General features: G+C 37.0%; 4 protein-coding genes across 16 annotated transcripts in view; 1 reads left to right on the top strand and 3 right to left on the bottom strand.

Moving 5' to 3' along the window:
- Positions 1–14603, bottom strand: part of tai (taiman) — an 87393-nt gene extending 72790 nt beyond the window's left edge. For 3 of the 5 annotated variants that reach the window (XM_070219210.1, XM_070219212.1, XM_017150792.3), the window contains exon 1: positions 2248–3530. The gene's annotated coding sequence lies outside the window, so the exon portion shown is untranslated. Of the gene's footprint in view, positions 1–2247; positions 3531–14072 lie in introns of those variants that run through there. The other 2 variants (XM_070219207.1, XM_070219206.1) reach the window with 2 other exon arrangements.
- A 1000-nt stretch (positions 14604–15603) lies between these two features.
- LOC108063620 (coiled-coil domain-containing protein 43) lies at positions 15604–17253 on the top strand. The gene is made up of 3 exons (XM_017150767.3): positions 15604–15879; positions 15940–16161; positions 16892–17253. Exons 1-3 carry the CDS (start codon positions 15718–15720, stop codon positions 17132–17134), a joined length of 627 nt encoding a protein of 208 aa, XP_017006256.2. The 5' UTR covers positions 15604–15717; the 3' UTR covers positions 17135–17253.
- LOC108063619 (hepatoma-derived growth factor-related protein 2) lies at positions 17239–18462 on the bottom strand. Its single transcript, XM_017150766.3, has 2 exons — positions 17855–18462; positions 17239–17689 (listed from the first exon to the last, which is right to left on the bottom strand). The coding sequence occupies exons 1-2, from the start codon at positions 18356–18358 to the stop codon at positions 17474–17476; spliced, it is 720 nt and encodes a 239-aa protein (XP_017006255.2). The 5' UTR covers positions 18359–18462; the 3' UTR covers positions 17239–17473.
- A 721-nt stretch (positions 18463–19183) lies between these two features.
- Positions 19184–25777, bottom strand: part of LOC108063648 (uncharacterized) — a 46419-nt gene continuing 39825 nt past the window's right edge. For 5 of the 9 annotated variants that reach the window (XM_044395198.1, XM_070214206.1, XM_044395196.1 and 2 more), the window contains 4 exons: positions 22266–22403; positions 20995–21622; positions 20294–20926; positions 19184–19586 (listed from right to left, as the gene is read on the bottom strand). In XM_044395198.1, the coding sequence (XP_044251133.1) occupies positions 19432–19586; positions 20294–20926; positions 20995–21622; positions 22266–22403 (1554 nt within the window). In that variant the 3' untranslated portion in view covers positions 19184–19431. Of the gene's footprint in view, positions 19743–20293; positions 20927–20994; positions 21623–22265; positions 22404–25777 lie in introns of all 9 variants that reach the window. The other 4 variants (XM_044395197.2, XM_070214204.1, XM_044395200.2 and 1 more) reach the window with 2 other exon arrangements.

Here is a 25777-nt window from a genome sequence, read left to right on the forward strand (position 1 = left end):
CGCGAGGGAAACGTACAAAAGTCCAAAAACGGGCGACTCGGAGTTTTCCCCCTAGAGAAAGGGAGAATCGGAATGGGAGAAGTGGAGACAACGCTCAAGGTTTGCGAGGATATAGACGCCAAGGCTAGTAATATATCGTATTCTATTAGTAAAGAAAACTGATAGAAAACACTTCCTGAAAAAGTCTTTAGTTCTTCCAGAATCACTATTTTAACTTGATTAAACTGAAAAAATAATTCTTAAACCATTGAAAATATTAGAAAAAGTAAGTATATTCCCAAAAAAAGTATCTAGTTTTTCCACAATTAATATTTAAACTTTTTGTTGCAGATTCCTTTACTAAACTGAAATAATAATTTATAAATAAATAAAAAATTTAGAAAAACGTACGATTTTCATTTAGGAATTGTTTAAAAATGTTGCAAAATAAATATTTATTTTTAAAATGATTTATTCTTTAGATTTTTTCAAGTATTCTCTTATCTCTTTTATATGAACTACTTTGAAGGATCATTATTTTTGAGGTTCCATGTTATTACCATCAATTTGGAAGCTATTAAGAATGCACTTGCCCTGTTCTGTCGAAAGTCTTTCTCTTGAACCTAATCTATTGAAATGTATTTTGTATTTATTATATGTATTCTCGGTTGTACACTCGCACTTCTCCATTTCTCTCTCTAGGCTTCTCCGATACTCTCAGTGTTTGCCCGTCTCTGGGCTGTCTTATCAGGCGTTTTCAGTTTTCAAAACAAAGTCCAATCCCATTGTTGGTTGTCCACTGTTCATGTGTGTTTCGCGACTCTACTGTACAGTAGAGACATCATTTAAAATGCCATTATCTAATCGCCGCTTTACGGCCAGCGTGTGTGTGGTTCTCCGATGGTTTCAGTTTTGGTTTTGCTTTCGGTTTTTCGTGAGCGGTGGGGGCATCGGCGATAAGCCTAAGCGCAGCATTTTGTTAGCTATGAGACCTTCTTCCTCATACTTTTATTAAATTATGAGCGGCAAAGATTACGCTGAGGGGCGCCCAAAAAAAACATACGAACACGAAGCAAAAACTATGAAATAATGTGGCATGTTTGAGGCGTTCGCTGTTTTGTTTTATTTTTTTTTAATTTTTGTGTAGAACCGTCAAACAGGAAAACTGGTTTAACCTGTCCGAAAAAAACCAAATTGCCGGCAGCCAGTTAATAGCTGAATACAATAAACTAATTAAATCAAACCAAAATACGTCGCAAAATGTTCTAAGAGCTCGCTCCTCTCGCTTGTAAGAGAGCGATTAGTAAAAATAGCTGAGAATTTTCATTGACGGTATAAATAAAATGTTCTCAAAATAAATATTTCAATATCATATGCAAAACTTTGCGCTTTTAGCGCTGATAAAAAACCCCGAACACAAATGTATCCGTGAGATACGTTTTTGTATGTAGCGCCAAAAGAGCGAGCAAGAGTTAAGAACCACGAACGAAAAAGAAAAAAAAAGAAAAATAAACCTTTTCGTTTCGGGTGAGCCGATTTTCAGTCGGTTTTCTCAGCTCCCCGGTGATATGATATTTCGTTTGGGTTTCGCTTTGGGTTTGGGTTGGGGTACAGAGTTTTGGGGTTTGTTTGCCGCCGAGAGATCGCAGCACCGACCGAGAATGAATGACAAACACCGAGGCAGTTTACAATGTTTGCTCGTGTATTAGCAAAAGAATTCTAACTGAACCGAGCAGCGCGACTCGACTCACGTTTTCTTATGTAATCGGTAGGCCTCGAACGACAGAGTGTTTGCCTGCCTGCACCTCTGTACTTCTGCGCTCGTAGATTATCATTTCCACCAGCCATCAACTGTTCGAACCGGAGTTCTGATAAGTTCTCTTGCAAAAGGCGATCATGACGAAATGTTGGGAAATTCTTAGGGGCAATGGATTGGACATCCATGGAAATAATATGAGTCAGCTAAGAAATACAAGATTTTTTGAAATAAGGCATTTTAATTAGACTTTTAGATCAAAAAACATCAAAAAAAGATTGTTTTAATAATCTTAATTGTCTTTTTAAGATTTAAAATAAAATAAAAATATATCAGTTGATGTATTTTTCGAAATTGTTTTTAAAATATAAATCTAAGGTAAAAATGGAAAAAAAGTCCCCTATTATAGTTTTTCTATCTATTTGAAATGTGTAATATTTTTTATTACCCATTACTGAATTGCTTAATTTTCTAAAAATAAATCTGTACTATAAATTAAAATTTATTCGTACCTTTTAGTTACTGATTTACGTTGAAAAATGTTGCTCAAACCTTTTTCGTTGACTTCAATCCCATAGATAACAATCTACAATAAATGCGTTAATCCATGTTTGCTTAGTTTGTTAGTCGGCATTTTATGTGATAATTATTGAATATATACTTTGATTTTGCACATTGATTTGCACTTTTTTCGTGTATTATTTTATTTTGAAGACCGTGAGGCAGCGTGTGGCCAAACAATTGATTAATTTGCGTGGATAACTGTAAATCGCTTTCTTGTTTTATTTTTATATTACTTTTCTTTTTAACTTTGTATACAACTTTGCAAAGTGAAACCGTTGTGTGTATATAAATATATATCTTTAAATCGATTTGGTTTTTTATCTCTTCTTTTTATGTATTTTTTAAAAATATTTTTCAATGATTTTGCCAAGGCTAGCTTGATTTTATTTATGGTTTTTATTTGTATTTATTTTGCACAAAATATATACACCAAGATCTTGGAGAAATCATATAGTATTTTGTCAGAGAAACTATTTGGTGGGGCGAGAAGAATGTAAAACTATTAGTATTGCTGCGAGTGAGGTGGAGAATTTTGTATTTTGAATTTTCCAAAAAGTGGGCAATTAAAATTCACACTGAGCGAAACGCAGTGGAAACGGAACAAAATATAAATAAAGATACGCAAGCGAAAAGCGACAAAATTATGAAACCCGAAGGCGGCAAAGCGACACGAGAGAGCCAAAAAAAGAAGGAAAGAGCGAGCGAGCACGGAAGAGAGTGGGGGAACGGTTGGGCAGCGGAACGCCACACAAAAATTCCGCAACGAAACGGGGAAAATTTCTTCAAAACCCTAATTGTTAAAAAAAGTAGGAAAACCTAAGCTGATTATCAGATTTCAGATGTTTTTGTCTTGGCTAATTGTCGTGTATCTGAAAGATACTTTTTGTTTTTTTTTTTTTTTGCAAAGGGAGCGACGGCAAAGACACGCACTCACACACACGCACGCACACGTAAACACACACGCGCACTTCTTTTTATTTGATTCTTTTTGGGCTGCGCCAACTTTTCCTCTTCGTTTTGCTGCGGTTTCTGCGTTTTCTACGCACTTTCCTGTACGACTATAACTTTCAGTTGATCTTTATTCTTTGTGAAACGTGAGATTAAAGGTAAATAAAGTCGGGGCAGACACGCACGGCGGAGAGAGACACGGAGAGAGAGAGAGGGACACGTCGACAGTGGACAAAGGCGAACGGCAGCGAACAACGGAATGAACCTCACCAAACGAAATACAAACTCGAACTGAAAACTGAAATGCATCTCACGGATACGCATATCCATATCCACCAGCTGTGTGACGTGCTCGCGCTCTCTCGCGCCGCACTATCGCCGGCCTCTTCGCACCGACGAATTGGGGCGGCCCCATCAGAGCGGGACGGCTGGCTGGGCCCTCGCCCGCTGGCCACTCTCTTTGGCGCTCGCTCCGCTCTCCCAAGTGCCGGCATTTTCGCTTGGCTCCCACCGCACAAGAAAACACAAACAAACGCAGAGCAAAGACAAAAGCAACTTTGCTTTTTAATGGCGGCTTGGCGAAAATAAAAGCAAAAACGTAAGTTTTTGAAAATTAAAAAAAGGTTTGAAATAAATAGTTACTTTGTCAGACCAGATTTATACACTATCATTATATTATTTTTAAATATTTTAAATTTATTTATTTTAACTTTCTTTTTTTTACTGCATATCTTGACAAATATTCAAGTCTCAATAAGATTTCTTTTAGGGAATCCCCTTGACACGGTCTCAAAATTTAATACGGCTAGTGACTATAAATACAGATACTTTTTGATACTTCTTAATTTTAATGATCTATCCATAATTTATAAAATGTAAAACTAGGCATTTATTTGTATTCAAGATTTTATTAGATATTTATGACAGTTTTAAAAATAAACATTTTTTCAAGTTCTAAAATATTTGAAAATAAAGCGGGTAGTTTAACCTTAAATATAGACATACAAAATTTCGGTAGTTTTTGAAGATCTGTATTTTGGATCACTAGTTGTCTATTTTATATTGGAATTTAAACACCTATAATACTTTCAAGACCTTAAAAATAAGGTATAACTTGGAGATCCAAAACTTTTCAAATTTCATGTTACCCAAAAGAGCTAAGCCATTTAAAAATATGATTAACCCATATGATATGAAATAACCCAGATGATAATGTATCTAAAACCTAAATATTCTCGAGGTAGACATTTTATTTTATTTTATTTTGGCGACGTACAAAATATTCTTTTTTAAGTACAATGTTAATTGAATTATTCGTTTGAAAAGCGGGTCTTAAAATCAAGTGTTAAACCTAATTATAAATATCTATGTTTTTGGTTGATACAAAAAATATAGTAAATTGGAAATTTTAAAACCTGGGTTCGTAAAATTCCTTTGAATATTTTTTTTGGAATGAAAATATTTTAAAACAACACAACAAACACAACATTTTGATGACGAAACACATGTTGTGTTTGGGGCTCCACCAGAAAGAAGAAACCTACATAGCTAAGAAGAGAGCGATTTTTGCCCTCTCAGTTGTAGCTTTGTAGCCGGGGCAAAACGCAAAATAAAATTAAGCACAAAAATAAACAGAAAAAAAGATGGAAAAGCTCTCTGCGGAACGTCGTCTACGACGTTGTCGCCTTCAATTTCAATAGCAGCCAGTGCTAGAGAGCCGTTCCTACACAAATACCTATATAGATACGACTACGTATATCTGCACGAGCGAACGAGCGTATGTATATATATTGCAGCTATTTAGCTACTTTTTATGGCATTTTTTGGTTTTCTTGGGGCCGAGTTATATTTTAAACTTCTTCAAATAAATTTGCCGTCCAGTATAAATCCCTTGACATATGTATCTTTAATCAAATATACAGAGTGTATATTACAATTATGATAATTACATTTAAAAAATCAAAAAATCAATCAAATCAACTGAATAGGGATACCATTAAATTTATTCTAGTTTTTAAAACTTTAAAAGAGGTTTTTTTTTCTATATTATATTTTGAACAAGATATTTTTTTACCTTAAAAACCTGGAATGCAAATGAACTTGCAATTGATCTGTCAAAAAGTATAATTTCAAAGACAATATATTTATTTTGATTAAAAAACGCTCGAAGCTCAAATTAAAAATTATGCATTTTTAAAGTTGTATTTATTTGTATATAATAAAAAAAATATACAATTAAAATAACACTTTAATATCTTTCTTTATTCAAGAAAAATCTTATTTTTTATGGTGTTTTAGCTACGTATGTGTGAGTATAATTTGTTAATGAACAAAATGCTGCCAAAACTGAAAATGGAGTTAACTGCCCTTGCCAATGACATCATTATACGACTCTTTTTTGTCCATTCCCTAGCTCCAACGTTCTAGAAATAAAGCTAAGTATCTTCCCGCCAAGAACTTGCCGGGCCAATTTAAGATTCTCCCCTGAATGAGGGGCCTCTTGAAAAAACCCTTTCGAGCTTCTGCCGTTAACTCTTTTTGTCAACACTTGAGATTTTCTTTGGATTTTCCGAGCCGTAATTATGCATGACAATTGTACATTTTGTGTTCGCCGGGTCCTCTGCTAATGTGGTTGATAATTTTATGCACATAATGGCCAACAACAGCGACCATTGCCAAACTGGCAGCTACATGAGGAGGTACTTTAACTGCTGACTCTTTGAAAACCTTAAATTTGCCATTTTCTTTATGTCTTTGTTGGTTTTTTCTCTTTTTTTTGTTAATGTGGCTAACAATTAGATACGAAATGACTCAAAACAATGATGGAGCGCTTAGAAGAATGGTGAAAAACATTTGACACTTGATGACCACCCAGCAATATAAACCGATCCTCTGACAAGTTTTCCTCTAAACTTGTGTAAATCTTAGCCCAATTTTCAGCTCACTTTTACCTGAGCTAGCAAAAAAAAAGAGCAGCCCAAAAAGTGAATTTGAAAAAAGCAATTATAAAGCCAGCGATGAAGCCGCGAATTGTTAGAGCGCGGCATAAGGCAAACTCTAAAAATAAAAATCAAAACCAGTAGTTGCCAACGTGACGCCATAAATTTCAGTCTGCAGACGATCCCCCTCAGCCGCCCACTGTTTCTGACCCCCCAAAGTACCCAAACCCCCCTCCACCTCCCCCTCGTTTTGCCACGCTAGACCAACAAAAATTAAAATCAAAGCCGGGAACCCAAAAACGAAGGCGTTTTGGCCAAACTTCATGCGAAAATGATTGTATTTCTATTTTTTGATTGTTTGTTTGCCAGGGCCTTTGCCTTGGATTTGTTTGCGGAAAACATTGAACGGTCGTTTTCATGGTGTTTATATTTATTCTCCATTTGGATTTAGTTGGTTAAAGAAAATCGTGAAATTATATACTTTTTTTTAAATAATAGAATACTGTACGATTAGTACAAAATAAATTGAACTTAAAAATTTTTAAATTGTTTTTTTAAATACCAGAAAAGCTAAAAATAATTATTTTGCATCCGTTTGCATATTTTGTTTCTGTTAACAAATTATCTGCTTTTAAAAACAATTTATCACGATCTCTAATTTAAATTTTTATGAAAATAAGCTCTAAAATATAAAGTTTTCCATCGGTCTTCTATTAAAAATTGTGAAATAATAATAAAAATATGAAGTGGCAAATTCTGTATTATTATCAGTAACTCAATTTAAATTTTGTGAACTAAGAATTTTTTATTTAAAAGATATTTAATTTTTTTTTTTATATTTTTGAATATAAAAACATACCATGGTTCTTTAATGAAAATTTTTAAAAAAGTCATTAAAAAAAATGTAACATTTTACTTTAATCAAAAATTATAAAAATAATAATCAAAATATATGCTTCACATTTCTTTTTTAAAATTATTTATTTATTCGATTGTTTTCGACACGCGTTTCAAATTCGTGCTGACAGAACTTTCCATTTCGCAGGTATTTAGCAAATATTTAAGGCCTTTCTATTTGCTTAAATTCGTATTTGTCTAAGTTTCAGCACACATGGCTTTGTTTCGATTTGTTATTTTTGTTTTCTCACCTATTTTCGAGAGTTATATTTTGTTAATATTTTGTTCGTGCTGTTTGTTTAATATTGTACCGTGCGCATTTCTTCAACTTCGTATTTGCGGTGTTCGCTGTTTTTTTCTGGGTTTTCTCTGTGTCTGCTGGTGACTGATCTCGCAGCGAGCTTTATACTTAACATATTTATATATATATTCTCCCTCCTCCGTTTTATTTGGATTCTATTTTATGCTGATGTCCACAATTCGACAGGTGTTGCAACCGTGAAAGATAGAAAAAAGACCATATTTTTTCATGTGTTTTTTCAGCTTTTCGAGTATTTCTCCTGGGTATCAAATTAAAAGTTTCTATATGGCAGTTACTCATTTTAGATGGTGTTGCTGGAGGTTCAAGGAGGTCTTCTGAAGAGCTCTTTAATTAGAGTTGAGGAAGAAGAAATTTCCATTGCCAGCAGCAACCTGCAACCTGCAGCAGCAACAGCAAGTGCAACAGCAACATCTGAGCACGAGCAGCGACACGTGCTCTACATGTAAAATTGACAAGGTGACGAGGCCGATGGAAAGGGTGAGTTGAACAGGTGGGGGGTTGAAAGGGAGAAAAGCTAAGGGTGAGTGTGAAATTCGCACCTGAAGAGGTGAGGTGGCTACTCTACGTGCTGATGTTGTTGCTGTGTCTGCATTTATGGCATTTTTTATGAATGATGCAGCAGCAGCAACAGCAGCAACATTTGGCGTTGATGAAGTGCTGAAAGGCAACTGCAATGTGGAGTCCTGCCTCTTCGGTCCTCTTCGGCTCCCAGTTGTGTACGCTCTCTGCGCATTTGTTTATGAATTAATAAAATTTTAATTATGTTGCACAAATAATTGCTCACTTGTGCAGAAAAGCATGGAAAGCTGGCAAATAAGCGGCAACAACAACACAAAGAGCAGCAAAATGAAAACCGAAAACAACACGATAAGTGTAAATAGGAAATGCCCATAAAAACCGAGTCCAAAGTGCATTTTAATGAATAATTGATCGAATGTGCAATGGAACCCCTATGGAAATTGGTATCTTTTTTCGTATTTATAAAATTTAATTACAAATTCAAAATGCGCTAAAAAGCATGTATTAAAGTCGGCTGGAAAAAATTGTACTTTTTAACGACTTTTTAAACTTTTAAATCAATTGCAAAGAAAATATATTTATTTACCCCTTCAAGAAAAGCTTTTATAAACCCATTTTAACACCAATAAAATTCTCCGAAGCGATGGCATCAAGTGACTGACTCTTTGTATACAAACGAAAATAATATACATTAACGTTCGTATAAATATTCAAACCAATCTTCTAAAATTTTCTCACACATAACCAATGGGGGAAAAAAACGACAGAAATTATGTACAATGTCTTCAAATTACACGAGTCTTATCATTTATTAAAATTCACAGAATTTATTAAGAGAACCCCCGGGCGAGGAGCGCCAACAGCAGCAGAAAAGACCCCATAAAATACTATACATATTTAAATATATCGAATTTCCTAAAGCAAATACCAGCGAAGGCAAAAGGGAGAGCAAGACCCCGAATATCAAACTATTTTGTACCTAATGTCCGAGAGGTTAAAGACAACAAACACAAACAACACGACACAAAACAAAAAACCACACAAAAAAAAGACCAAAAAGATTCCTGGTAAAGCTCAAATCCTGTTTACTTCCTTTTGAGCTACCTAAGCAACGAAAGCCAGAAGACGAAGCCACTAAATCTTCTATGGGTAGGTTTTAGGCGATTCTTTTCAGCATCTCAATCCCCATAAGCATGTGTGTGAATCTCCGCATTATGTACGCTTCTTTCATTTTCATATATATCGTCTCGCCGCTGATTTATTATTTACTTTATAAGAAATGTTCCTCCTGCGAAATCAAGTTTGCCTCTCTCGGCAGCCTTATTTCGATAGGGGAGCCTATATAGTATACATATATGACGATCCGGAGGGGGTGTATAAAGTTTTTGCTTAATTTGTGGCCGGGGATGAGCAGCTTCTTCTATCCATTAGACGGGAAAGATGCGAAGGAGCAGCCTCCACGGAAATCTTGTTTAATTTCGCTTGATTGAATTTGCTTGCATTTTATTATACCCGTTACTCGTAGAGTAAAAGGGTATACTAGATTCGTGCAAAAGTATGTAACAGCTAGAAGGAAGCGTTTCCGACCCCATAAAGTATATATATTCTTGATCAGGGTCACTAGCCGAGTCGATCTAGCCATGTCCGTCTGTCCGTCTGTCCGTCTGTCCGTCTGTCCGTCTGTCCGTCTGTCCGTCTGTATGAACGCTGAGATCTCAGAAACTACCAAAGCTAGAAGGTTGAGATTTCCCACACATATTCTTTGGCTTCCTACGCAGCGCAAGTTTATTTTAGCCGAGCGCCACGCCCCCTCTAACGCCCACAATCGCCCACTAACGATTTTAAAATGGGTCCTGCGCCCACATCTTTAAAGATTTCCGAGAAGTATAAATGCAATTTTGTTGTGTATATTTATACCTATCGAAATGTAGAAGACATTTTTCAAATCGGACCATTCATTAAAAAGTTATACTCCCTTTAGCTGAGTTACGATTATTAGTCGGGACACCAACCCGACACAGCGTTCGCACTCCCTTTAGCTGAGTGACGGGTATTAGATAGTCGGGACACCAACCCGACTATAGCGTTCTCTCTTGTTTTTATTTATACTCATCAGCTTACTTTGGGTATATAAATTTAAATGCTCCTTGTATTTGGTTTGACCACACGCAGATATCTCTTTAAAATATCCATCTTAGATGAATATTTGTCGTGTAACCCGTAAATCGCAATCCAAACACATATATCAACATTATAAAAACATATTGCTCACTAGCTCTCGACTCCACTCAATTTCTCTCCATACTTGCCTCTTTAACCGCAGAATTTATGGCTGGGAAATGAAACATAAACAAGAAAAGGAAGTTGTCCAGAACAATGCGAATTGGGAATTCACTAAGAAGGTTTGACAAAATGATAATTTTAAAACAAACAATAAATACAAAATAAATATTGCTAAATATAAGAAAAAATAGATAGCATTTTTTTGGGACTTTTAAATCACAACAAAAACTTTAAATAGCTCGCTATAATAAGATATAATTATTTATTTTAGTTTAATAAATTTATTTCTTAAATTTGACTATCTTACACTTTTTATAAAATTTTAATTTATTTCCCAATTTAATTTCTGATGATACTTTCCTTTATAATTAAGATTGCGTTCACCTCTTGCTTTAAATTGCCAAGCAATATTTAACCAGAGCCTTTGGCCAAGTGCTCCGCAATATATAATTAATTTATGTGAATTCACACCATAACCCGGTAATTAACCGTATGATTCATGGGTTACCAACTTACCGCGGATAAAGCCGAGTAACCCGCTTGTGTGTGAAGAGCATTAGCCAGAGCAGCTAGAAGCAAAAGCGTGTTAGCAACGCTGGAGGAAAAGCTTGTGAAGATTGCAATGAAGTCGCTACCTGGGTGGAGTTTTATTGCACCCGTCGCCTGCCAACCGCCGCCCACCGCCCACGGAAAAGCCCCACCCCCCAGTGGTAATGGCATGAAAAACCGCAGAAAATTGCTGTACATCGGGAGAAAATCCAAGTTAAGCTAAGCTCGTGTAGATGAAACTGGCTTTTTGCACAATGAGATTTATTTATCGTGATTGTGCGCTTAATTGAAAATTGTTTGCGAGCAGCGTTGTACACATGTTCGCATGTGTATGGATACTCGGAAGGAGGGAATCCGAGATGAGATTGTTGGGCGCAACAGGAGTCGCTTCTTGGGGAACGTATATATCACCGTGACCCTACTGCCTAACGGTATTTTTAACACACATTTATTGACACACATTTTAGGGCGGGATCTGCCCATCTCAACTCAACCCATACTCCCCATCTAGATTCTAGACAATTTGTCAACGACATGGCAATGATACAGCAGAAGAAGAAAAGCGACAGCGGGAAAACTGTAGCCAACTGTAGCAAAATGAAAATGTCAGCGGCAGCAAAAACAACACCCCTCAATCCATCGAAATAGTTAAGTGGATACGAGGGGCCCTCTGAATGGAATCCATCAACCGCCCATGGAGCCGCCTGGCATCCAACTGGCAGCCGACCGAAGAAGCCTTTTCAATCACATTACTGAGTGCCGGGCGATGTTGTACTCCAGGCCAAATGGGTTGAGTCGGGTCTCGGGTTTGGAAACCCAGGCAGCTACTTAGCATCCCAACTGGAATAGCAGAAACCTTGCTAGAGGACCGCGCAATAAAGTGAAATATTCTGTGGAGGATTTAAAAAGATAACAGAAGGCATTCGTCACACCTCGGCGATATCGGAGATATTTTTTTACTGTATTTTGCGAGCCAACAGAATTTTACAAATAATTATAAAAGCTAACAAGGAAATATTTATTGCCCTAAAGTTAATTAAAAGGCTTATGTTAATTTAACTTTAAGAATTAGCTAAGAGTTTGCATTCACAACAAAATTATGTGACATTATAAATACATGACTAATAAATTTGAGCCTTAAATATAACTACAATTATTTACTAATTTTAAATATAAATAAAAAATATATTATTTAAAAGAGGGTAACAAGACGAATGTTTTATATTTTTTTAATACATTTTTATTGTATTATCTATTTTGATTCCTCTAATACAATATCTCAATATAATCCTAAAGTTAATATATAAAATTCTGAATTGGAAAAGACAGAAAATGAGCATATGTTTTCAGTCACACAACATGGAATCAGCGGCAACTAAATATGCAATGGTATTATATAGAGATCTCAGCCACATACCCCACAAAGCGCCCATCACCACCCCATCCAGAATTAGCTCTCGCTTTCGCTGTTGGTGGTCCAGGAAAATTCCATGAGCAACAAGAATGGAAAGCACTTTGCAGGATAAGCGCCCCGTGGCATCCTCGAAAAGCCCACCCACCCGTTGTTGAATTGATTTTGTTATGTGAAGTGCAGCCCCCCTTACGGTAACGCACAAAATACCAAGGGGCTCTGCCGAATTGTTTTATTTCTGCGTTTGACTTGTTGCGTTTTCCATTTGATTGCTTGGCCGCAAGCTTGAGTTTATGATATGGAAATCAATTTGCTGCTTTACCACAATTAGAGCCAAGATTTTGGGCCTGAATCAGCGGCGTTGCCATCAAGCAAATCCGCAATAAATAATGCTCAGGAAAACAACGAGCGTATAAAAAAATCTTTATAGGCGAGGGCGTGCCCACTACCAAATCGCAGTTAAAAGGAGCCCTTAAAGCTTAAAGCACCAATATTTCGAATACGCACAGTGGGACAAGGGATATTAAAATAACATTATATATTCCAATAGGAACATGGAATTATCATTACAATATATGAAGTAAAACCGCGAATTCGTTAGGAAATTTATTTTTTGTTTAAGAAATTACAACTATGTTAATACTTAAAATATTTAAAAATAAAATTTTTATATTATTTATTTTTTAAATTAAATTAACATAAAACGTTTTTTTCACTAAAAAATAAAATACTTTCTTTATGAATTTCAAAGCAAAACTGGAACCTTTGTTCCACTATTCTTGACTTCAAAAGCGTAAGCAATGAAACGTGTGAATTTCATGAGCTCGCAGAAATTAAAATGGGTCTCCAATTTAATGACGAATTCTGCAGTGAGTAAAAGAGAGAGAGAGAGAGTGGAAGAAAGGCAGACAGAGGGAGAGAAAATAAAGTTTTATACAAATTTCAGGCAGGAACATTCTTCGTTTTTTCGTGTTTTTCATTTTCCGGTTTTTACCTTTCCGCTGCCGCTGAATCAGTTAACACACCACCTACCCCCTTTTGGTCCCCTCAACGGTTGTCGTCTTTTCTCTGCTTGCGTCAATTACTTAATTTTAATGGCCTTTATTAAGCATACACAAACAAACACACACGGGCAGTCGCCGAGGAGCTCACATGAATATGCACACAGATTGGAAAGTGTAAAACACTCACATTAACAAGCTCATAAACAATCCCTGCAACGTTGTGCGCCCGTTAAAAAACACAGTCAACACAACTCGAGTTTAAGCCACAAGTCGATAGGGAGTAAAGTGGGGTTGTGGGTGAAAAGATGCTGTGCATGTCCCAGGACAAATTAGAGGTAAGAGATACCATAAACAAAAAAATCTTCGTTTTCATAGAAACACAAACATGGATAGCTAAAAACGAATTTTAAAATAACTTTTAACAGTTTTTATAAATGTTTATATTCTAATTAAAAATGTTTATAAAAACAATCCCTTATATTTTTATAACATTTTTGATAAATAGTCCAACTTTATTAACTTCTTAATTGGAAAACCATTTTAAATTTCGAATAATTGAACTAAATTTCTAAATTTATAAAGTTCGAAAAATCGTAAATAGTTTATTCTTTATAGATTACAGAAAATGTATTATATATTTACGAAATACATTTATTGATAAGTTTTATAAAATCGGTTTTAAAATTATAAATGTTTTTTACGGTTTGTAGAAAATATTAAATATATGTTTTGAGTTAAAAATAAGTTTCTAATAATAATAATCAAATAAGTTCTCTGATTTTAAAGTTTGTATTAAGTTTAGTTTACAATTTAAATGAGTCTTATTTAACGGCCAAACTTTCGAGTCCCAGACCTGCCACTTAGAAAAAAATATGTTTTCAAAACGAAATGTAATTCTCACCTCAATTTCAACTTCAATTCAATCCAAATCCAAACTGCATTTTTGCCCACAAGAGTTTCTAATTTTTAAAGGGATTTCTTCGACGTCTTGTAATCACACATAAATATAGCGATGTATGAAATTTGTTTGTATATATTCCACTTGTTGCCAACGGCACACGCGTGTGTATTTTACTGTGTGTGTATGTATGTGCTTTCCTTCGTTTTTGTATTTTCTTTTTTTTTTGTTTATAACGCGTCTGCCGACGAGACGCAACAACAAATAAACAAAAGCCGAAGGCGACGACAGCAACAACAACTTTGGCGACAGCGACGCAGGTGTCGCAGACGTGTGACGTTGTTGCTGTAATTTGTTATTGTTTTCATTGTTGGCTGCGATGCGAGTTATCAGAGTTAACGAAGACACCAACACAGGGGCACAAAATGAACATCGTATACGCACAAAACCGTTGAATTATTTCACTCACAAGAAACAAACAGTTTGTTTATAATTTTAAAAACTCCACTTCGGCTGCTTTTGTTTCGGCAAAGCCACTTTCTTTTAGCAATCAAACGTAAAAGCGCAGGTTAATGAACATAGTTAATAATTATGACAAAGTTTCAACAAGACAACACAGATTTCAATTGTTATAAAAAACGTAAAGATTTTTTAAGGTCGGCAAACAACTAAAAGATACGGTACGGTATTAAACAATACTTGGCAGTCAGCTGTTTGGGGATATTTACAAGTTCGTATTATCGGGCTGCCACCCTGATTTTTTACGGAACTGCCAACTTTTTTTTTGCATTCCCACATTTTTTATCATCGATATATTTCATTTTCTTAAATATGTGACGAATCACCCTGTGGGCCTGTTTTGTTCGAGTTTTTTGGCCGCAAAATTTGACAAATATGGCGCACCCTGTGGGCCTGTTTTGTTCGAGTTTTTTGGCGCAAAAGTTGAACTGTTTTGAATTTGAATAAGTCAAATGGGGGATCATAAGAAATTTGTTGTTTATTTGAATGTAAAAGAATTATTAGTCATCAAATAGGTTTATTTTACCTGAAAAGAAAAAAAAAATGTTGATTAATAATGCTCAAACCCATTTTTGGCGTCATGTTCGCAAGGGCTGTGCATAGATCCTTTGTTTTTCTAGGATACTGATATTATTATGTTGTTTTTAAATAAATCAGTAGAATAATATAGCCGAACTGAAAAACTTATACAGTTAATTTATAAACAAAGGCTTTATTCGGCAAAAAAATTAAACAAAATTGATCAACAATATTTAAGTGATTAGCATATTTACATTATAGTATTACCGGATGGTATTATAAAAAGCTTAATCCACCGCCGCTTCCGTCCTACACCACCAGTTGAGTATCTAAAATCATGACAATACAGTAAACTTAAATTAAAAACACATTTTCCGCCTTTTTCTTTCAAATTGGTAATTTTACAAAAACATCGATTGTCGCCAAAAAACATCGATGTTTCTAAAAAATTGTAAAACATCGATGCATCGATGTTTCCATCGATGTTTCTCCACCTCTAATGCTCTTTTTTGTTGCCTTTTGCGGCTGATTTTGTCACTGCCCGTTTATATCGCTTATATCGCCAGTTAAACCCTCCATATATGATATATAGACCAAATCCCAAGTAGCCATGAGTGCCAGCGAGGAGTTCCAGGGCTGGCTAAATGATGAGCTGCGAAAACTGAATACGGACGAGAACGTTTTCGGCTCGTACATCGTGGGAATTTTAGAGGGCGATGAAACAAATGAGGAGAAAACCGAGGCTCTTGAGGGAATTCTCAGCGAAACAGGCGTAAGTATTGGACGGAAAATAGATCACCATCTAATGAACAAACCTATCTCCACTTTGCAGTCCGCCAACATCGACGAACTGGTGGCCACAATTCTCCAAAAGTGGCTCCAAAGTCATCCCAGCGCCGATGATCCGCCCAAAAAAGGTCTCGACATCGACGTAAATGCCCAGTTGGCCAAGTTGCTGGAGCAACAGAAGCTGATACCCGCCGTTAACAAGGAGCGTGAATACACGGAGGAGGAGCGCCGCATCAAGCAGCAGATCCTCGCCCAGTACTCCCAGGTTACTATTCCCAAAATCCCATCCTATTCGGTTGGCACAGCAGTTTTATTGCTTACTTCCGTATTCATTTTGTTGCCCCTTTAGTAGAGACTTTAGGAATATCATTAAAACTGTATTGTTTAGTAACTATAGATTTAATCATCTACAGAGTAAGACAGCAGTTACTTCCCATCCAATCCGGTTTGTACAGCATATTTCTGTATTGAATTTGAGCCCGATGTATGATAGAAGATTTAATGATACTTTATATTATTTAAGCGATATGGTTTAGTTTATAAACCGAAGAAATTAGATCTTATTTAATTGTGCGGAAACTATATTTATAATCATCCATCGAGTTGCAGAGCAGATCCAATATCCTTTATCTTGAGATTTTAAGATTTTCCTAAAAATATAAATGCTATTCTATTGTATAGTAAACAACCATAATCAGATCTTCTGCTAATACTCTCTAGTTACTATATCCAATTTTCTATCCCTTCAGTTAGGCGTGTAATTTCTCTGTAATCCCATGACTAATTTCATATGAATTAATTTAATTGACTGAATATACATAGGTATTTTTTTGAAGCAGAAGAAATCTGTTTAATCTTACTACCCAAAATTTCACAACTTATTCTATTTTTAAAAACTTCTGACTTTAGTTTGTTTTAAGATTTAAACGTTCAGCCAATCGAATAGAATCCTATTATCTGATGATAACAAAATATAACATTCTATCCATTTACAGACTGCTGTTGTGAACCAGGACGATGACGAATCCGAGGACGAAAGCGATGATGAGACTGGAATCCTTTCGAAGAACACCAACAAATCGGATGTGCAGGCTTTGGCGAAGGAGAAGCGAGAGCAGGCCCGAATGGACAGTGCGGCCAAGAAGCAAAAGGACAAGGACGATCGCGAAAAGCAAAAGCAACTGCGCGAGGAGAAGAAGGAGAAGCGCAAGACCGTCAAAGGCGAGAGGCGTCGATAACCGTCCCCAAGTGCAAATTTTAAGTCTCTTACCCCGAAACCAATCTATATACGCACAAGCTGTTGCATATATACGACTTTTTCATTACAATCGATTAAAATATACAAACTGTGTAAAATGTATTGCAATTGAAACACCAAAAATTTGAATTGATATTTTTCAAGTGTTTTGATTTTTCTTTTGATTTTCTGGTTGTTTCAGGCTCCTTTAATTTACTAGATTAAATTTAAAGTTGTCTTCACATAGCTGTTATAAGGAAATTTGTTGTTTAACGCTAACTTGGCCAACTAGTTTTAATTGCTAAAGAAAATGTTAGTTGTGTGTATATTTAATAGTTGCTTAAGAATCAGCTTCGTCTGGCTTTTCTTCATCCGCCTCCGAAGCGTCGTCTTCTTTGTCCGATGTGGAGGTTTTATCCCTCTCTGATTGCAGTTCCTCGGAGATTTTCTTAACCGCTTCCAAGTCGTGTAGTTTAATGCGTCTATTGTTGGGATCCAAGCAGTTGACTTTGACCTCTATGAAATCGCTAGTTTGTTGATCATCCCAACTGGAATACTAGATAAACAAATAAATTATTAACTTGTTAAAAATAAACCGCTGATAGAACACACTATTGTTTTATACAATGGTAAGTAGAATAAGCTTTTATCAATTTTGCATAATCAATACCTATTATCTATTTTAAGCTGCATTATACAATTTGTTATGTGACAGACTTACCACCGAACTGGAGGTGAAGAGCAGTTCCTCCTCCTCGGAGGCTGACTTAACCCGCAGATACTTCTGGAGCAGATTCGTCTGCTCATCCTTGCGCCACAGACACAAGCGATTGTTCTTCAGCCAGTCGCTTGCCAAGAGATCAGACTTCTTTATCAGCAGTTCCAATTGATTTAGCTTAACGAACTGCTTCTTGGGCGGCAGACTCTGGGGCCTCTTCGATGTGCTGGCCGAGGGAAAGTCGAAGTCGTCGTCGCTGGGATCCGTTTCTAGGTCATCCTCCTCGTCGGACTCCTCGTCGCTCACCTTGGCCATGCGGCGCTTGGCCTTCGAGGCCGTGGCTGCCGCCGATTTCCGCTTCCTGCCGCCATCGGAACCAGATGGCTTCGACGGGCGCTTCTTGGTGGGCCGCCAGTCCTCCTCGGAGTCGGAATCGTCGTCCGGACTGAAGTCCTCCTCGTCGCTCTCCTCGAAAGTGGTGGTCACCAGTTCCGTGCGACTCCGCATCCTGTTGGGAAAATTCTCTATTCCTGGTTGCTCCTGCCTGAAGTTAGACAGACCGCTTAAACTTGCAGCGGCTGCTGCGTCTCAAAGCTGACTGAAAATTTTATTGTTGACTCCGAAAAGCCCATTCCATTGCCCGGAATTATCCTTTGAGGGTTGCGTTGCAGCTCGTCCTCTCTCGGCGTTGAAGCTTTCTCGCCGCAGAGCTTTTCAGTGTTGCATCTTTTATGAGGCAATTCGGAAAAGTTTCGTCTGAAGCAGTCCTGCAATATATCCTTAAAGCTTTTTTCTGATTCCTAACCATGGCAACACATCCTTAAAGCTTTCAACTGAGTCCTACGAGCTTGATCTCTACATTTTCGGAGTCTGTCAAAACTGGGTCAAAGCTTTAATTCTTTATGCATTTATCCGAAACTAAGATAATTATTTTTGTCTAATCAACAGTTGTTATTTTTGGGTTGAGAATACCAATAAATTGTGTATATCAGCGTTCTATTTGGTTTATTTTTTTTTCCGGAATTAAACAAAGTTAATTTTTACCGAGTTTATATAAATTGCTAAGCTTATTAATCAATTAAATTGTTTGTCCGAAATAATAAGGTGATTATTCTCCTCGCGAAGACAATATTTTTTATGAGTAGGTACATTTATTTATTGGGTATACCAAAAATTGAATACTTTCTTCGAGTCGAATCTCGTTCATTTTTATATGAAATACTTACCAATTTAATTTAAAATCCAACAGATAAAACACTGAATTTTTCCCATTTACTCAAAGTATTTATTTCCCATTTAAATTCAAAGTCGTTGCAGTAATAAGAAATAAACTTTAGTTTCTTCTAATGTATATTTTATTTAAACATTTACATAAAGCTGGACATTGGAGCACACACACTAAGAGTACTACTACATAATTATGATTTAATTATTATTTTCTACCTTCGTTGAAGTATTTTCTATGCAAATAATTTCCAAACTTTCCATCAAGTTGACTAATTTACGGCTTATATCATTATTAAACTAGTGGGGAGTATTCAATCCGCCATCGATTTGGATTATTCTTAGACCTTTAGGCGCTATACACGCGTGGGTGTGCCGTATATAGCGCCCGATCCGACTCCGGATCCGAGTCCACCATTATTCCGGCGCTGGGCGAGGGGCGAGGCTGGTTGGGGGGTCGGTCCATTGTTGTTGTTGAGGCGACGTTGCTGACTGTCCGAATAGGCGCGTTCTACAAGTTGGGAAGAGGGTCTCTTTATCTATATCTTTTGGTCCATATATATATCTCCCGATCTTGTCATGCACTATGGAGCCAGTCTGCCCGAGTCTTTGTGTAACATGCACAATTTGGTTTTTGGGAAAGTTTACCACATATTTTCAGATTCTTCTTTAAATTGATAACATGCAAAAATAAAATGGTAAAAATATATATTATAAGAAGGGTTAAAAGGGATGATTTTAATGAAAGATGCGTGATAAGTGGGTTGATGATTTATTTAAAAAAAGGTTGAACAATGAAAATAATACAATTTTATACTAAATGCCATTCAGATGCATCTCTTTTTAGAAGTATATAATCAATTACTAAAATTTTTAACCCTTTTTTTAAGTAAGGTACATATATAAAATTATAAACATGACATTTTAAAAATATACAAAATATAATATAATATCTATAAATTCATTAATCTAATCAAATGAAAAATTTCGTATACCATTAAAAAAACTTATAATTTACTTGGCTAATTTAATTAAAAACATTCAAATAAATATTTGAAAAGTCTAAAACTAAAAATGTTACACAACTATTGCATTTTATGATCTCAGTCATGCCAAGAATAAAATGTTCCAAAACCAAATGATCCTAAAGCCATCCCATAACCATGCCAGATGAACGATGAGTAATGCAAGCAAACCCGTATAAATCCTCAAACATACCTCGGAACTTGAGACCCTGAGCTTCGTTGATGATGGCCGCCAAGGCGGGATGCTGGTATCGCTCCCGGAAAATGGCCGATCCGTTCATTCGATCCGATCCATTCGTGTTGCCATTCAGGGTTCCCATGTTGCCATTCCCGTTGCCGTGATGCATCATCATCAGCTTGTGCTGCGGCGTATGTTGGGGCGTCAGCGAAGTGGGGGGCGTGGCATTTCCGTTCTTATAGTAGCGATTCTGATTCGGATCGTAGGTGGCCTGCTCTTGGTTCTGATTCAGACGATTGGCCATCTTGATCGAGGCACAGCGATCCTCCTCGTTGTTGCGCATCTTCAGGATGCGCTGATCCTGCACCGAATATCTCGATCCATGCAGGGAATTCAGCTGATTGAGATTGCTGACCTGGCTGCTCAGTTTCTTGGCCCGAAAACTGCCACCTGGCGAGGAATTGTTGAGCAGAGTTCCCCGCGAGGAACTACCATTTGTTTCGGTGCTGTCCCTGCTCGCCTCCCGATAACTCGAGGGGCGGTGCGTCGAAGGGGGCGTGTCTAGGCCACTATCATGGGCCGAACAGTCCAGTTCGTTTTTGGCCAGGCCGATGCTGCTGCCACCGCCAGTGGGTAACATGGGTTGGACTAAAAGAAGGGAAAAAAATGTATAAATTATAATATTCAAATAAAAATAATATTTTGAGAAAACCCACCTGAGTGCCTCATATCAGTGGGCGCCCTGGGCTTCCGATACAGCCAATCTCGGTCCAGTTCGTTGCCATTATCTGGCGTAGCGCTCACTCCCCGGAAAAGTCTAGGTCTCCTAAGCTGCACCTCCGCCTCCTCGGTCTCCTCATCTACCACCTGGTTAGAGCCAAAGCTGCTGTTGATGAAGATCCTCCTGGGCGATCCATAGAGCGCACCCGCCTGGGTGAAACTATTCTGGGCCGAGACATAGCCATTCGAATAGCGACTGAGATTCGCATTGCTGTGGTGCGGGATCTTCTGCGGCGTCGAGTGGTTCGTGCTGATGCCGCTCAAGTGGTGATTGTGGTTCTCGTTATTCAGGGCACTCAGATCCGGAACCGAGTCGGAGAAGAGGAAGGGATTGGCACCGGCATAGCCGTTCAGGCTGCCAGCTCCGATCTTGTGACGCGCCAGGCCGCCCGTTCCATTGGTCATTAGCCAATCGTCCAGGGCACTCGAGTAAGTGCCTCCCAGTCCAAAGTGCTGGAACTGCAGCGAGGCGTGCGAAACGGGAGCAGCCAACGAGGCTCGGGATCTGGGTCCTTGGGCGATCTTCAGGGCTCGTCTTCGCTCCTTGGAGGTCATGGTGCATTCCTGAGATAAAGGGAAAACGTTTGGTTTTAGTGGAATGATAAATATTTGTATTTTATAATTTATTTTAATTTATAAAAATTTTACACCAAATTTCATAAATTTCATGAAATTAAATATGGTTGGTAAACGGATCAATCAAATTTTAAAATGGTTTTAAAATGAATCTATATGGTTTGGGCCCTTATAATAATTACATAGTTTACTTTTACATGTGGTATCAAAAGTGTAAAGGAAATAAGAGATTTTTTGAGGAAATTTTGTAGAGCACTACGGAATCTTAAATGTAAAGAAAAAAAGGTATTTTTGAGGACATTTTGTAGAACACTGCGGGATTTTAAATGTTTGAACTCAATATTAAACTTTCTTTCACTTCAATAGCGGTGAATATAATTTTATTTTTAGTTTTGATTATTTTCTATAATTTGTTTGTTTTTCCAATTTTTGATAGTACAGATAATATAAAGGTTTTCTCAACCCTACTTTTAAGTAATTACCTAACATCCTAAATTATATTGTAAAATAGCTAAAACTTCGTTGCCAAGACTTTACTTAACCAGATTTGTTTTCATTAAATTCTAATTCTTGGCCAGTTTTCAAACTCGCTTTATAAGTTATTTTTTTTCTTAATTCCAAGGCAACTTACCTCCAGCAGCTCGAACCAGTCCTCGAGGCCATCATCGCAGCGTAGGAGAACGCGACCCTCGCGACCCAGTAGCAGTCCAATGGCGCTGTAGGATCGTCGATTCAGCCACTCCACCTTTTCCACATCCACCAGCTTGACCTGAAGCGAAACCACAGAAGACAATGCCAACCGTTAGACAATCAAGTTAAAGGTTATGTAAACGTTTTTCCGCCGAATGTAAAACAAAAAGATTTACCCGGGTCACACTCAGTGGGGCGCTGAGAGAATGGTTTACAATTGTTTGAGGTTGTAAGGGGATTGTTGGATGGATGGGAATGGGGTTCAAAGTTTCGAAGTTCAGTGGGATTAATAAATGGCTAATGACTGAGGTAAGCCGGAAAATTAATAATTATGTAAGGAAACCCTTGAATAATATTTTGTTTTCATTTTAAGAACTAGCATTTACTAATTTTAATGGTGTACATTTTTGGTTAAACTCTATTGGGAATATAAAAATAGTATATATATTGCCAGTTCGCAAACAGAGTAAAATAAATGACTAAAGAAAATGTTTGAGTACCAACTTAGGTTGCAACAACTTTTGCTGAATAATGCTCCAATTAAGTGTCAGCCCTTTACTTTGGCCTGCTTCCTTTTCATTTTGCAACTCGGTTAAAAGTCATTAGGCCAGAAGGTCCCATCTCCGCTCCCCCAACTCTATTTAACTCCATGCTTTCCCCATAGGAACCGCAAACTTTTTAGCAAGCTCAACTTTTTATTGAACTTCTTTTTTTTTATTTGCTTGCTTGCAGCCCTTGTTTATGAGTAAAACTTTAACTTTGCCACCGATTCATCGTTCGTGTCGCTCGCTTATGGCCAAGAACTATGCGAGGCCATTAGGCAAATATGTCAGCAGGCCCAGAAACAGGGGAAAAATCAAGAAGCTGGGGCCGAGGCATTGGTAGCAACCGCGTGTGGCAATTAGCCAAGTTATGCGGCCCCTCTAAGTTTGCCTCTTTCTTTCTTTATTTATTTCAACCATCGGTTCCATCTCTCTTCTTCTAATGGCCAACATAATTAAGTTCTTAAAGTACTGGGGGCAGTGTTTTTTTTCTGACCGTTTTTTTATGTTAAATCGTGACTGCAGCAGATGGAACATGGTACCAACCGATTCCTCATCGTTTGTTAAATGATTTAGTAGATTTGTTTGTGCCACGATCAAAGATCAAAAATCGGAACTCTCTTGGGAGTCGCACATGCATAAGTGTTTTGTGTGGGTGGTGACATGCAAGAAATACATCAAATTAAAATATTTATGATATTCTTGGTTGATCCCCAGAAATGATGTCAAATCTCTTATGTAGATCGTTTAGTAAAGTCTTTAAATACAAAGTTTTTATAAATAAAACTTAGTGTTGAGTTTGGTGTGTTGCCTAATATTCTTTTCCGAAAATTATACACATTAGACTTAACTCAGTATTATTATGTTTCCGTTAGTTTGAAAAACTTTTAAATGTTGCCCATTCTTTTTGACCTTTATTTTCCCTGCCCAAAACTCTGACCTCTCTCTTTCGTAATATGTGCCAACCCACAAACGATGGCTAAATATTTTCCAAATTTCCGCTCTACGTTTTGTTAACAAATAATGTGCTCAAGGTCGATATTGATCGGCTTGTTTGGCCCGCCTGTTATTATTTATTATTGTTATTTATGAGTTTTATGAACAAATTCCATTGTTGTTGCTGTCGCTGTATATTTTGACATGTTTAATAGCATGAGCTGTCAAAACTAACACAAAAGCTCAACTGGTCATTGGTTCGGATTTTGGCATTGCAATTTGGGAAAGTCAAATTGAATTTAGGCGCGTGCGGATTTAAAGTCTTAAACATACAAAAATACGACAATAATATACGTATTCTTTAAGACTTTAAGTATATGCTTCACCTTTATTTTCCTTTCATTAAAATATTGATTTTCTTTCATTATTTTCTTTTCTATAAACTTTTAATTATGCGTGCGTGCATTTTGCACATAATTAAACGCTTCAGCATCGATATCAGAGTCTCTTCAGTGCAACCCAATTAATAATGCTCATTAACGTTGAACAGACGGAAATTGCATTTCCCCACAGGCGCAGGACCCTCCCCCGCCCCTTTTTTCACATTATCCACTTGCCGCCCACCCAAGGACAAAAATCAATATTGCTTTCAATCACTGTCAAAGTGCAAAACTGCAAAATTCTGAGGCGGAAAACTTTGCCCAACCCGCAGGCAGGTGAACCAAAGCATCAACATCGAAACCATCCCATACAATTTTCCATCCCCCCTCGCACTTTCATCACCTGTAATTATGCCCGATTGATTTCCCCCAGGTAGATGCCAGACAATCAGACCAATTTTGTTCCAACACTCTTACTACATTTGCCAGATGGAATCTCTAATTGAGTATATGACATTTAGGACCATTTTCTCGTCCAACTGTTAAGTTTAACGAAGCCTCGTTTAAATTTAACAGGGGACGAGAAAACAACTTTACAATTCGAAGTAATATTTTCATGTGGCTCCAAGGGTTAATATAATATTTTAACATTTAGGTCTTGGGTTTTAAACTTATTTTAGCTGAACAGAATACATACTCAATTTAATATATTAGGTTCTAGTATCTCTTTAAGAAAATTGCTTGGAAAATTGTCTTAAAATCCAATTAAATAATTAGACGGAAACCTAATTGATTGAGATGATTACATTGACGAGGCAATATTGAATCATTGTTGTGCCAGTAAAACATCAATGAACAAGCGAAATCACAAAGAAGCGATAAAATAAGATGACGCCTTCCTGGCTCATTAATGAGTCAAATATTTTCAGATATTCCCCATCTCTTTCACACCCGCCCAGTGCCTCCCTCTCACACCTTTTTGTTCAATGACTCGTTCATGGCTGACTTCCCCGGGTTCGCGTCTTGGCTGCTCAAGTGTGGGTGGGTGGCTGTCTTTGATGTGTTTTGTTGACCATTTTTGGTTGAATTTATTTGGTCTTCAATTTGAAGGTCAGTCGCGTGTTTAAGTGCTTTAATTTTCGGGAAAATAGATTAATATCGCGTATAATTCTTGGATAGAATTTTCTAATGAAATCCTCAATTTTCTGAAACGAATTACCTAATATTTTCCTAGCCTAACGAATTCTTCTCGTAATTTCTTTATAAATGTTTTCCCTCACATTAAATAAGTTAATCTCCCGCATGGTGCGGGATTTTTCACCATTTAGTTCCACCTATGTCATTATTTTCCCCCGTGTTTTCCCGTTTTCCCATTTCCCTCGCCACTCTTGCTTATTTACTTTGGAAAATTGCCCGCACAACAACGGAGCGTTTTTCACTTTGTTTTATTTGCGAGAAAAAAATGTATTTTAATTTTAAATTAAACTGTAAACAACAACAACCTGCTGCTGCTGGCTGTGTGTATTGACACTGCTTTTAAGAGAGAGATTTTAGCAGAAAAGTGCCAACAAAAAGAAAAACGACAGAAATTTAAA

This window comes from Drosophila takahashii, chromosome 2L, assembly GCF_030179915.1.
Source record: "Drosophila takahashii strain IR98-3 E-12201 chromosome 2L, DtakHiC1v2, whole genome shotgun sequence".
In the NCBI taxonomy this organism is placed as follows: Eukaryota; Metazoa; Arthropoda; class Insecta; order Diptera; family Drosophilidae; genus Drosophila; species Drosophila takahashii.

Excerpts from the sequence above, each read along its gene's own strand:
- LOC108063620 (XM_017150767.3), top strand. The coding sequence starts at position 15,718 with ATGAGTGCCAGCGAGGAGTTCCAGGGCTGGCTAAATGATGAGCTGCGA. Across the intron at positions 15,880-15,939 it reads GAATTCTCAGCGAAACAGGC|TCCGCCAACATCGACGAACT; the intron begins GTAAGTATTGGA and ends TCCACTTTGCAG. Across the intron at positions 16,162-16,891 it reads TCCTCGCCCAGTACTCCCAG|ACTGCTGTTGTGAACCAGGA; the intron begins GTTACTATTCCC and ends ATCCATTTACAG.
- LOC108063619 (XM_017150766.3), bottom strand. The coding sequence starts at position 18,358 with ATGCGGAGTCGCACGGAACTGGTGACCACCACTTTCGAGGAGAGCGAC. Across the intron at positions 17,690-17,854 it reads TCTTCACCTCCAGTTCGGTG|TATTCCAGTTGGGATGATCA; the intron begins GTAAGTCTGTCA and ends TTGTTTATCTAG.